The 13,733-nt window shown below is 33.7% G+C and overlaps 2 protein-coding genes and 1 long non-coding RNA gene across 3 annotated transcripts; 1 reads left to right on the top strand and 2 right to left on the bottom strand.

Annotated features, from left to right (window-relative positions):
- Positions 1 to 3,193: 3,193 nt before the first annotated feature.
- Positions 3,194 to 4,219, bottom strand: LOC142180363 (uncharacterized). The gene is made up of 2 exons (XR_012708930.1): positions 3,816 to 4,219; positions 3,194 to 3,359 (listed from the first exon to the last, which is right to left on the bottom strand). It is a non-coding gene; the product is annotated as an uncharacterized LOC142180363 (long non-coding RNA).
- An 868-nt stretch (positions 4,220 to 5,087) lies between these two features.
- Positions 5,088 to 9,906, top strand: LOC142163191 (uncharacterized). Its single transcript, XM_075220450.1, has 12 exons — positions 5,088 to 5,234; positions 5,841 to 6,668; positions 6,774 to 6,977; positions 7,184 to 7,315; positions 7,397 to 7,502; positions 7,591 to 7,671; positions 7,789 to 7,869; positions 7,950 to 8,033; positions 8,132 to 8,504; positions 8,607 to 8,733; positions 9,035 to 9,573; positions 9,660 to 9,906. The coding sequence occupies exons 1-12, from the start codon at positions 5,088 to 5,090 to the stop codon at positions 9,904 to 9,906; spliced, it is 2,949 nt and encodes a 982-aa protein (XP_075076551.1).
- A 685-nt stretch (positions 9,907 to 10,591) lies between these two features.
- Positions 10,592 to 13,494, bottom strand: LOC107815803 (uncharacterized). The gene is made up of 6 exons (XM_075220449.1): positions 13,167 to 13,494; positions 12,793 to 12,997; positions 12,052 to 12,602; positions 11,664 to 11,846; positions 11,236 to 11,582; positions 10,592 to 11,035 (listed from the first exon to the last, which is right to left on the bottom strand). The coding sequence occupies exons 1-6, from the start codon at positions 13,492 to 13,494 to the stop codon at positions 10,592 to 10,594; spliced, it is 2,058 nt and encodes a 685-aa protein (XP_075076550.1).
- Positions 13,495 to 13,733: the final 239 nt, after the last annotated feature.

Raw genomic sequence — 13,733 nt, 5'->3', positions numbered from 1 at the left:
GTTTCATCCCGGCCTTAATTAACCCCCCCCCCCTTCAATCTGCACCTCTTTTTTTCATTTTTGCTTCCCTCTAATCACTCTCGATTTTTGTTTTGTTTCTGTTGCTCTTCTATTTTGGCACTCTCTTTTCTTTTCTTTTCTTTTCTTTTTTGTTTTTGTCACTCTTTTATTTTTTGTCTCTCTTTTATTTTTTCACTCTTTTCTTTTCTTTTCTTTTTTTCTTTTTTTTTCGACTCAATTTTTCGTTCTTTTATTTCAGTTTATTTTTCACTCAATTTATTTTATGGCTATGATTGAATTCAATGGGGAATGCCTACGTATCATGACGCCACATGAATCAGATCTTGCGTAGTTCGGGAAGATTGAGAATGGAGTAAATAAGCTAACTCTTTTTTTATTTACTTTTATAAAACTCAGATCATGAAAGCTTTAGGAAAAAAGAAAAACATTTTTTTTTGAATTTTTTTTCTTTTTGAAATTTTCGAAATAAATGTTTTAAAAGAAGAAAGGAAATATTTTTTGAATTTTCATTTGTTTTCTCTTTTCCTAAAGAAGAAAGAAAATATTTTTTGAATTTTGGATGTTGTCTCTTAATTTTTGAAGGAGAGACTTTTAAGAAAATATTTTAAATTTCTGAGATTTTTTTTTTGTTTTTAAATTTACAAAAGTACTTCTAAAGAAAAACGAAAATATTTTTGGACTTCAATTTTTTATAATTTTTTTTTTTGAAAGAAAGACTTTTAAACAAGGAGAATAATTTTTTTTAATTCTTTTTTTTCTGATTTTTTTTTAAAATTTTTTTGGGAAAAGACTTTTTAAAAAGGTAGAAAAATATCATTTTTTTGAATTTTGATTTGAATTGTGGATTTTCGAAAGGACTTTAAAAAAAAAAAATTGGATTTCTGAGTTTCTCTTCTTCTTTTTTTCTCTCTTTTCTAATTTAAGAAAGTACTTTTAAAGAAAAGCGAAAATATTTTGGGACTTTTATTTCTCAATTTTTTTATGGATATTTTCAAAAGAGAGATTTCTAAAGAAGAAAAGAATATTTTTGGATTTTTGTTTCTGATTTTTTTTTTTGGAAAAAATACTTCAAAATGAAGGAAACCCGTATTTTGGATTTTGATTTTGTTTTTTTCTTTTCTGTTTCTTTTTTTTTTCGTATGAGACTTTAGAAGGAAGGAAACTACTTTTTGAGTTTAAAAAACTTCTTTTTTTTTTTGAATTTTCTAAGAAAAGATTTCTAAAGAAGGAACTAAAGGAAAATATTTTGGATTTTTAAAAATTGAGGTCGGAACCGATGGGGTTTGCCTACGTATCTCACATCCGGTGAGAATCAGACCCGCGTAGTTCAGTCAATTTTGACGGAACAGGGAAACAAGACACTTGAAGATTTTGGGCTCATTTTGAAATGACCTTGTCTTTTTCTTTTTCCCCTTTTTTTTTCAGAGTTTTGGAATTTTTCAAATACCTACCTCTCACTCTTGTTTTTATTTTCTTTTTTTTTTCTTTAATTTTTTTTCTTTCCCTATTTTAGAAGCCGGTCAACATGCAAGTCGAAACAAACAGATGCGCAAGTAGCACGTAAGATGCATCAGGATGGTCTTTTTAATTTGAGTACACATGTCCTAGACGGAACCAACCCCTGTGTTGAGTCCCCAAAGTGAGATGCACGTGATGCAAACAAATGTACCTACTAGGGATCCGGCATGAGGATATGTTAATCTAGGTTTAAAAACCTGGGTATATTGTTTTAAACCTGACTTACCCGAGCGAACAGCTCGAGCCGGAGGGGGGACAGCATACCGGGAATACAAAAGCTTCACCGGCTTTGCAACTTGTCCGAATCTCGTTCTAAAATTGGGATGACTCTAACAGAAAAGAAGTCACATGAAGTTCACACTTCCCAAATGATTTAGAAGACTCAGGGAGAAGACAGTTTCGTAATAATTTATATACAGTCCAAACAATATCAAAGTGGTAAAAAGCGGCATTTAGCACATTAAGCTCAAACATTTAAAAATCAGATAATAAATAAAGCCAAGAATAACAGTTATTCTAAGCTCGAATTCTTGAACCGTGAACCAAAAGTTCTGAGTTTTGATCCCCAGCAGAGTTGCCAGAGCTGTCATACCTCCTTATTACCACCCGAGAGGGGGATATAAGGGAGTTTTTCCAATTAAAGTGACATAATTCGAGATGGGATTATTTTATTTATTTTCAGAGTCGCCACTTAGAATAGTTTAGGGTGTCCCAAGTCACCGGTTAATTTTAAAATCCCAAATCGAGGAAAGTCGACTTTATTTAAAAGTTAGCGAAACCAGAAAATCTAGGTAAGGAATTCTGTTAACCCGGGAGAAGGTTTTAGGCATTTTCGAGTTCCGTGGTTCTAGTACGGTCGATTAACTATTAAAATTAGCCTATTATCCGATTCATTACATGTTTTAACCTATTGTGCATTTTTAGCTTTAAAATCACTTTTAATTAATTTAAATCGCTTTTAGGAAGATTCACTGTTATTTAAAACATGTCTTAAACCACGCTACATAAAATGCACCCGTGGTTCGCGACATGTTCTATTTAACATTGTTGAGAATTGGGTCACATGAAATGTACACTCGGATATAGTAATTAAAAATCACAGTTACGTCATGGGAAACGTACACGTAGTTATGATTGAATTAATTAAAGAACGTGCCTAAAGCAAACTACGATGTTTAGCATTATCGCCCGCTTTTCTACACTACTTTGAGATTCAAATATATGAGCCATGATTTATGAGATGTTGACGTGGAAGGAATAACAATTTTCGCGGATGATTCTTATGGTACTGGGATAATATGATTTGTAACTTTAGCCTTAAACTCTCAGATTACAGTGATTATAGCCCAACTAAATCATTTCAGATAATTAAAGACAAAGAAAGCTAGTTGGCATCTTCCAATCGTCAACTTCACATAAATGATCGAAACAAACTGATTCCGAACTCAAACTATAATTATTTAAGTAGTGTTAAAATCAAATAATCTAAAACAAGTCCTAACAGTCCTTAACTATTTGACTTATGTAAATGAGTAGGCGTTATGTGCCAAATTTACATGACTTGCTACAAGCGTCAAGTAAACTTGTGTTTGGGCCTTAAACAAACATTACATTCCCCGAATGAGGATTTTAGGTTCTTGACTAAAGAAATCAAGAGAAAGCAATTGAGAAATACTATAAGCTACAGTGTATGCATGAATCTTTACAACAATTTACAACAATTTGCCGTTTATCAAGATTAAACCTCTACATTTCAAACAAACAAATTAATACAATTCTTGGTCTCAAATAAGCATTCCCACAGTTGACTCTATTCATGCCTACAATCCAAAGATACACAACTGACTTTCAACTCAAAAATTTCTAAAGCTACAGACTTCCTTTTTTTTAAAAAATTTCCAAACCAAAATAATCTGAAGCCCCTCACACACCCAAACTTTAACTTATTAGAACATGAATGCAAAACTCGAATTTCAGCAGTTATACTCTCAAATGCTAGCATCATGTATTCAAGGATGAGGTGTGCAGGTTAAAGTCTAGCCAAACATATGAGGTTAGCTCTACCTTTAATTACAGAGATCAATTCTGAAACAAAAACTCATTTTTAATAAATAGATCTACAGAAGGTTTTAAGGGTTAAATCATACAGAGTAAACATTCAATTTATATGCAAAGCAAAATAAGCAGTAAACTTGTTCATGTCACAACAAATGACTCTAAAAATGGCCAGTATTTCATTGTAAACCAAAGAATAAATACAGAAATGAGAAGTGTACCTATTTGCTTATAGATGAACTGGAATTAGCCAAATAGAGGCTAAACAAACAACTAACGAGTGAGCTCAACAGGATCAGCAACAGGAAATAGAAGAACAACCTCAAGTCTTAGTTAATCCAGCAGAGTGACAGCAACAGATTTTTTCCAATAGTTCTATGCAATTTTGAAGAAAAACAGAAAGTTGAACAGCAAATCAAAACTAGAAACCACTTGTGAAAAAGAAAATTGATGGAATTCTCAAAGTGCTATCTTCCAGAAATTAGTTAAAAAAATAAAAAGAGACTCTTGATTTTTTTCAGAGAATTAGTGTGTATTCGTGTGTGTGTGTATTTCTGATCTGGAAATGAGGGTGGAGGGGCAGCGCTGCTCTGTCGTTTTGGAAAGGGAGGTTCTTGTTCTTGTGTGTTGATGAAAATGGAGAAAAAAATCTCCCAGATGCGTCGTTGTTCTGGTTTTTGCAGAGGTAATCCTTCTTTTTTAGTTCTCTGAAGATGATGATGGGTTGACGAGCAAGTCGGAGAAGATCCGTCGTTTTCTAAAAATGGGAGGACCAGGGTATCTGATGTTGTCCCCGCCTGAATAGGGAAGGGATTAGGGTTTTAATTATGAGGGGTAAAGCGGGTCGGGCAGGCGGGGTTTGGGCTGCGTCTGGACGGATTGTATTAATTGGGGCCAATTTAAGGATTGGCCCAATTTTGAATAAACAAGACCAAACATTTTTCCTATTTTCTTTTAGGGATTTTTACCTTCCTATACCATATATGAAACCTTATTACCCTCAATGTTTAAGGACTGTATTAATTACATTTCAGCATACCAAATTACCATTTATATACCACAATTTAAATTAAGGGTATAATTAATGCTTCATTTATATTAGGCGTTAATTTAGGAGCGTATATTCTCCTATTTTCGTTTACTCGCCTCTCTCTCCTCCCACCCCCACCCCCCACGTTTTACCTTCAGTTAATTCCCCCATTTTCGTATACTCGCCTCTCACCCACGTTTACCATCAGTTACCCACGATTCTACAATTTTCTTTTCCAGTTAATTTCACAAAATCCTATTTTGAAGTTGCATCTGTTTTTTCAAGTCCCAAATCATGAAAAAAATCAGCACTCCAAAAAAAAGGTTCAAAGGCTACATTAGTTGATATCCCATCCTTTGATTTGGGTGTTTTAACACCAAAATCACCACCCAAAAACGCAAAATCGACACATGCAAGTGAACCTACTACTAGTATTTCATCTCCTAGACAAATCCATGCGGCGATGAGAACCAAACATTTGCACGATGTTGATGCTGGTGGAGGTGATAAACCAGTCGAGAAACAACTCAAACAAAAGGGCAAAGAGTTGTGTGTAGATGATGATTTTGTTGAACATTCCCCTAAAATTCCATCTGTGAAAAAACCCAAGGTCTTTCCTTCTTCATCAAAACCGAAAAAGAAGAAAACCTCCAAAAAAGTACCAAAATTGGTTCACAAAAAGATTTTGGTAAAAGTAAACACTAATTATTTTTCTTTACAGTTTTTTAGTGTGATTTTGGTTGTAAAAATCTGTTGTTCAAGTGCTTTTTGGTAAAATGTGGAATTGTCCAAATTTTGTAGATTGTTTGTCTCAATTTTGTAGGTTAATTATAATTGTGATTTTTAGATAGTGCATAAATGTAGTTATTTTGTAGTTGTTTTGTAGTCTGCTGGATAAATTGTAGATAAGGTATATTTTTTACTTTTGTATGCTGCTACATTTACCTTCATACTAACTACAATTAATCTACATTTTGTGAGTTACTTGAACTAACTGTTATATTTTTGTAGTTATAGAGCTGTGGTTACCCTTTTCTTCCTTATTGTTTTGAGATAATGTTTACATGTGTAGATGTCCTGTATTGTTTTGTAGTTATAGGTGTGGGTAGGATGTTCTTCTTTTAGTTATATTTTGTAGTTATTATGTAGTTATATGTAGATTACTGCTTCTTTTTATGCTAACTACTAATGCTCAATAATTTTTTATTTTCTGCAGAATGGCCATTACTTTGCACCACAAAATATTGATTATGGTGTGCTTAGATTCCACAGTTTGTGTGATCCGAGCATACCTAGCCAGATAAAATCTTTACTCTCTCCAAATGCTTTAAAGCTTTTCCAAAAAACTTGTTTTGGTTACTTATTTGATCTCCCCACAATCAGTATGCAAAACCAAGCAATTGATCTTCTAATGAAGTATGAATTGTCAAAGTTTACTGACTCATATTTTTCAGTACTATTGAAGGGTGAAAACTTGAATTTTTCCTTGAGAGAATTTGGGTTGATTACTGGTCTAAATTGTGTGAATAAGTTTTCAGACTATGGTTACACTTCCACTTATGTTAGCCATTTAATGACTACCTATTTTTCGAACAAACAAAGGGTTGAAAAGTGGCATTTGAAAAATGTAGTCACAAATAAAGCTTGGGCAAACGATGAGGATGTAGTGAGGTTGTGCATTCTTTATCTGTTGGAATTTTTTGTTTGTCCTTATGATAAAGACCATGTGTCTTTCATAGACAAGTTTATGTTCTTTATGATAGAGTCTGGTAATTTTGAGTCATACTCATGGGGTATCAAATCCTTTAAGCAAGTTATTGAATCTGTCCGACATCGTCTTAATCCCCATGTACATTCTTATCTGATACGGGGATGCTCATTAGCCTTGCAAGTGTGGCTTTATGAGTGTTGCTCGTCCGTCAGTACGGAGCTTGCTACGAGGTATTTTGAATCTATACCTCGCATTTTAAGATGGTCAGCTACAAAGGGCCAGATTTGGTTAACTGCAATTGAAGAGAAGATGATCAAGCCTGAGTGGCTCAAGGTATATTTTTTCACTTTTGTATGATGCTACATTTACCTTCATAATAACTACAATTAATCTACATTTTTTTATTTACTTGAACTAACTGTTATTTCCATCATTCAGTTCACAAGCATCACTGAATCTGGAGAAGAGATTGGAGTGCTTAATCTGCCAGACAAGATTCAGTATGAAGATGCACATGGTGCTCAATCATCACAGGTTCTAATTGCTGCTTCTCCAACATTTGAACCCAAAGATACGGATTGTCAAGAGGACACTGAATCTGTGACTAGCAAGCTCAGGAAGTTGGAAAAGGGGATTGAGCAGGTAATATAAATAACTACAATATAAATATATTTTTTGCTACAATTTAACTTCATTCCATAATAAGTATTGTATGTTATACATTGTAGTTAATTTGTGGTATAATTCTATATTGAGCCATGTTGGTATTGCACAAATCTTTGTTAAATTGTAGTGGAACTGTAGCACTTTGAATAAGATTACCAACTAATTATATATTTAATTTTTAGGTTGATGGAAAGTTAGCTGAATTTAGGAAGGCTGTTTTTGAGGAACTCTCAAGCCTTCGAGAGTTCATAGATGTTTCTGTGAAGAGTGTTATGAAGGTGATAAACAGGAGGTACGATGTGGACGAGTCAAAGGTAAGAATTGACATATATTTTGTAGTAAAACTAATTATGACATATGAATCAAATATACTCAAACATACCCAAAAAGTTCAGTTTGCTGGTAGTTCAACCAAAAATAATGACCAACAACAAGGAGAGAACAACCAGCAATTTCAGTTCAATATTGGTGATCAAGTGTATGCAAGCACAAGCAATACAGGTATTTATAGAATTCTTTCAGACATATCTACAAACTTCAAGACATCATTATCTAATTATTATAACCCTTTTTTCACTATGTTTTGCAGTTGCTATTTCTCCGGAATATGTTCAAGCACATGTTGACTTATATCCTGATTTTCAAGAAGCAGCTGGGGCATATAAAGCAGGTATACTGTCATACTTTCATTACAATAAGGTTACAATGCAAAATTTTATAATTCACACTTTAACTACAAATTCCCACATATATCTACAATTCTCATTTTTTAAATTATTCATTCAAGCTGAAGTTTCAACAGAACATCTCCAAGCACATGTTGAGGAAGAACCAGAATTTGAAGGAGTAGCTGAGGCACAACAAGCAGGTATAATATCATAAGCTCATTATATTCACTTTATATCAACAATATTGTGCATAACTACATACATCTACATTTATCTTCAGAAGCTGAAGTTTCTCTTGGGGGTGTGCCAGCAATGGTTGAGGAAGAACCAGGATTTCAGGAAGGAGCTGAGGTAGAAAAAGCAGGTATAGTATCATAATATACTTTTGAAGTAGTAAATTTTTGCTTATACAATTATACAATGCTGTTAAGTATGTTATTTTATATGTAACAAATATTGAAGATAACGTTCCACAGTCGCCAATTCACGGTGTGACTGTGAATGAAGTTGTTCCTGAAGGTTCAGGCATTGACAAGAAAGGTCCGACATTGGATGACTTTGAGTTGCCAGACAACTTAACACAATTGGTCATGTATGGCGAGACCATACCAGATGAAACAACCCATATTCATCCGGGTAGAACCAGGCAACCGGGGAAACATGCACGATCACCTTTCACACCTCTGTATAGTTCTGGAGGCAGTACCTCTGTCAGACCTAAATTTTTCTACCTCAAGCACCCCTTCACAACTGTTATAGGTGAAAATGTAGATGCTGATTTGATAGAAAGGTTCACCAACTGGTTATACCTTCGTAGTGACAAAATATCTAAGAGGTATGAATGCTTAATTTTACACTTTCATTTCACCATTTTTAAACTTTAAATATGTAATTCATTCTGTCATTTTTTTTATTTGATATTTTTTTGTTATTACAGGAGGAAAGAATACTTTTCCAAAAAGGATAACCAAATCAAGCCTTGGTTAGACTTTGGTTGTGAAAAGGTGGATAAGAAGGACTGGTTTTATGCCCTTGCTCACCCAGGACAAGTCATCAATAACACGGTAAGTATAAAGAACAGAATCCTTCACAATATGTGTTTTGTCTTCAGTTGTGTAGTGTAATTATAGTTATATTGTAGTTTTGTCTTCAGTTGTGCAGTGTAATTGTAGTTATATTGTAGACAAGATATATAGGTTACTATGTTTTGTCTTCAACTGTTGAATTTGTTCCTCTGTATAGTAGCTAAAGTGTAGCAATCTGTTAGATTATTTGATTAGTTCAAATTGTAGTTTAAGTTGTAGCTGTTATGTAAATAATTGTGGTTACTTTGTATCTTATAGTAGATTTTATTTTATTTTGCAGCACATTGATGTTATTATGTATTATTTGAGAAAAAGAGGCAAGTATGGCCCCAACAACGACACTAGGTTCACAACAACCGATTGCTTGTTTAGGACCAAGATTGAACGAATCTATGACAAGTTCAAAAGTTCTCCACCAGGACTTAAGTATTCGGTTGTTAAATCAGATGATGATGTTGCAGAATATATCCTTGGGTATAGACTTCTTGCTAATGTTGCCTGGGATGTAGTTGACTATGTCATCATGCCTGTGAACATTGTAGAGAATTTCCATTGGTTATTGCTCGTTTTCGACATAGCAGACAGGCAACTTTATGTTTATGATTCCATGGTGTCTTCAAACCGTCATAATATTGTTGAATCATTGGTTGATAAGTTTTCAATTATTATCCCTCTGTATTTGTCTTGCACTAGTTTCTACGGGAAACGTAATGACATTTACTTCAAGACCACAAAGGCATACATTGAGAAACCAGTTACAGACCCTCTCAACATACAGTGGATGGTTGCGGAGATTCCACAACAAAAGGAAGGGTCACTGTAAAAAAACTATTCTCCCTTTCTATATGTTTAATTATTTTATTTTAATCAATTGTTACATAATAAAAAAATTTGATCTTATGCAGCGATTGTGGTGTATTTGTGGCGGCTTTTGCGGAGTATGTTAGCCTTGGAGATTTAGCAATCCCAAAAGAAGATCTTTCTGATATCGACCAACACTGTAGACGCTACGGAGCTCTACTATGGGGCTATGCTACAAAGAAGCAAGAAGATGGGTCAATCAGTGAAAGTGAGGTTACAGGCAGGCTAGTAAGGAGGAAGGGTGATCCTGCTAAAAATGAGAGGACTAGAGTACAGAGAAAGAAGAAATAGAGTCTTGTGTTCCTAGTTTAGTTGATGTCATTTTGTAGTTGAAGTGGAATACACTGTAGGAAATATGTCATTTTGGTTGTTTACAACACTTTATCTTCATTACATTAAACTCGAGTACTCTGATTTGCTAGAATACAATTTGCCTTTAATCTTCAAGTAATTTTTATGAAATACCTTCAAGTTCTAGGTAATTTCTGTATATAACTATCATTTGTAATTAAGGTACACAGCCAAAACATGAAATAAATACAGGAATCATATAAATAAATTATCCACAATTAATCTACAAATCATCTACAAATTATTAACAAGACAACAATTTAAATACATTTAAACTACATTTAAACTACATTTTAACTACAAATCATCTACAAATTATTAACAGGACTACAATTAGACTACATTTAAAGTACATTTTAACTACAATCTGGAAACAGTTTACATTGAATGAATTATTCATTAATATTAGTTGTTTTGTATATAGTAAATATTAAAGTTTAACTAAGCTATAAAAAAAGACAAATTTAGATGCCTGATAAAATACATAAAATCATATTAAACGCAAATACACAAATTGTAGTATACTTCATAATCATTTTCAAAAACTTGAACGATTACACAAAAAAATCAGATAATTTGAACTCACTAACATTTATTTTGAATAACTATTCTAACTACATGATATTCATTTCTTTTTGGGCGTATTCTTGCAAGTTCTTTTGTTATGCCCTTCGCCTCCACAATTTCCACATGAGACCTTGTACTTCTTTGACTTTATTTCATCAAATGTTTTATATCTTTCCTTGTGAGGTCTCTCTGGCTGCCTTTTATCTCCCGCCGGTGGCTTTACTACCTCATCCAAAATATGTTGTGGCACATCCCATTTGCTTTCATCAGGAAGAGGATTTACTGGCATTTCATAGGTAAGCAGAAGGCTCTTCCTTGTGTAATACGGAGAGCAATAGTTTTCGTATGTTTCCTTCCTGTGCCTTAATGCTGCCAAAGCATGCGCACATGGAAGTTCATCAAGTTGGAATTGTCCGCAGCTACATTTCTTGTTTTCTAGACACACAATGTACCGCTTCACACCATCTAACACAGTATGTATATGATCTGTTGAAGCCCTCACCTACAATTGAAGAACAAACAGAAATAATAATATATCAATCATTAAAAAGGATTATCCACAACTTACCTACAAATCAGCTACAAATAAATTACAACTTATCTACAATCTACAATTACCCACAATTTGACTACAGTTTATCTACAATCTGGAAACAATGCATATTAAGCAATTTTTTTTTGCACCAAACAAACAAATCTTACCCTTAGTTTCTGAGATAATGTATTGTTGTCATCCAATTCTTTGTTGAATTTGTACCCAAGGTATGTGAAAGTACCCTTTGCCTTCAATAACTTCTCTTTCGTCCAACATTCAAGAAGCGTCCTCATATACTCTAATAGATCAAATATTGGCAGCTCTCTTGCCTCTTTTGTTATAGCATTCAACGGCTCGGCAATGTTTGATGTCATAGTAAAAGTTCTATTCACTGTTGCATGTACTCTTGACCATCTATGATAGCCAATATCATATAGGTAAGATTTCACACGCGGGTCTACCTCTTCAATCTTCAACATCCTTTCATTAAATTCATCCAGAGTGTATGACCGTGCTGTATCAAAGTACAATTCATGTAATTGTAAATGTCCCTTCTTGAATTTGGACCTTATATTTGTCCAAATATGCCACATACAAGAGTAGTGTGGCATGCCCGGATAGACAATTGATGTTGCCTTCAGTATACTCTCATTCCTATCTGAAACAACACACATTGAAGGTTTTTCACCATATGCCTCCTTGAATTGCTCAAAGAACCACTTCCAAGACGCGTCATTTTCAGAATCAACCACATCATATGCCAAGGGAAATATAGTACCTACATTTTTAATTCATAAAATATTAATTGGCAGCCCTGAAAAGGTATATAAAAATATAATTAAATAACAACTACAATATATATTCAGAATATAGACAATTAATCTACACTTTTTTCCTTTAGAAAATAACTACAATATAACTACAATTTAACTACATTTTATAGAATGCCTACAAAATAACTACAAAATTATTACATTATTTACCTGCTGCATCCATGGTGCTTGCTGTAAGCATAATCCCCCTGTAGGCTGACTTTAAGAATGTCCCATCAACCACTAATATTGGCCTACAATGTTGCCAACCACTTATTGATGTACAAAGGGCAACAAACACGTATAAGAAGCAATCATCTGCTGCCTTCTTCAATTTAACAACAGAACTAGGATAAGTCTCCTCAAGAATATAAAAATATTTGGGTAATTTGCTGTAGGAGTCAGACGGATTCCCTCTCAAAAACTGTAAATCCTTTTCCTTGGCTCTCCATGCTTGCATGTAACTTAGGTTCAGTCCATGTTCGGATAACATGTCAGTTTGTATGTCCTTTGGTGTGTAAATAGTCTTAGGATCACAATACTTTGGAACGACCATGCTACCAACTACAGCTGCAGTACGTTTGCGCTGTATGAATGTTTCGTCCAATAAGGAGCATGTGTGTTGTCGGCTGAAACTCCTTATCTTGAACATTGCCGAATCATTAATTGACGTTGCCTTGAAGTGCCATTTACAGTTTTCAGCAACGCATATAAGCCAGTAGCTACAAAAAAATACAATATTTAATACAGGCTATAGATGTAGAAGCAACAAAAAGGACTGTTTTAACACAAATTCGTTAAAAACTACAATTAACTACAGTTTAACTACAATTAAACTACAATTTATAAAAACCACATATCTTCACTAAAACACCGCTTTTACTAATATATTCTCCACAAATAAATCCATACCTTCTATGACTAGATCTTTTTACTCTGAACTGGAACTTGTGCATCACAGAAAAATTCTTCATTGCAACAACTACAGTTTGCTTGTCCTGATAAACTTGTCCTTCTTCAATATATGTTTGCGTAGATTCAGTTATTATTTCACTTTGATATTCCTCTATAGCTGGTGAAGATGGAATTTCAAGTAAGTTTAGGGATCCAGACGAACCTGCAGCAACATAGAGATAAATGTAGTAACTATGTAGATAATTTTGAAAACAACATTGCTTTATGAGCTTCAGTACATTGTTTTTTGTAGTTAATTAGTAGATAAATGTTGTAATATTGTAGATAACACACTAACACAATAACTCTCTGCAATGTCAAATTAAACATACCTGCACTTGTGCTATCGTTGGTGATTGCCAATTCCATATTGAAATCTCTTACGCTTATACATAAAGGATACGAACCTAAGTTCTTATTCTCTTTTTTGGTCTCCATATACACACGAACCCCCATATCATTTCTAATCTCCATTGGAGGACAATTGTCGTTCACAATGTATTTGATTTCTACAATTTTATCCGATGTATCAATCGATAGTTGTTCTGCAATTGTAGAAATCAGAATTCCGTAGCTTGCATTCTCATCTACCACAATGGCATCAACTTCAAAATCTCTAAATCTGCCATAGTGATCCCAATTTCCATTCAATTTTAGCATTATTGGGATTTTTGACATGATTTCATGTAGTTGAGAAAAAAAAGATGAAGAACAGATATAGGTTCGACAATTTGAGTACTGAGGTCGATGAAGAATAATTTTGAATTCTACAATTTGTATTGCGTTGTAGAATTTGTAAAAGCAATTTGAGTACTGGAGCTTCTGAAGCTTGCGTTGTTTTAGAATTGTAGTGAATGAGAGAATTACGCAGCAATGAGATCTCTTTCCGTTTCAAAATT

Source organism: Nicotiana tabacum, chromosome 1 (genome assembly GCF_000715075.1).
Source record: "Nicotiana tabacum cultivar K326 chromosome 1, ASM71507v2, whole genome shotgun sequence".
Taxonomy (NCBI): domain Eukaryota; kingdom Viridiplantae; phylum Streptophyta; class Magnoliopsida; order Solanales; family Solanaceae; genus Nicotiana; species Nicotiana tabacum.
The sequence above is the reverse complement of the archived record's forward strand: the minus strand, read 5'-3'. Positions and strand labels throughout refer to the sequence as shown.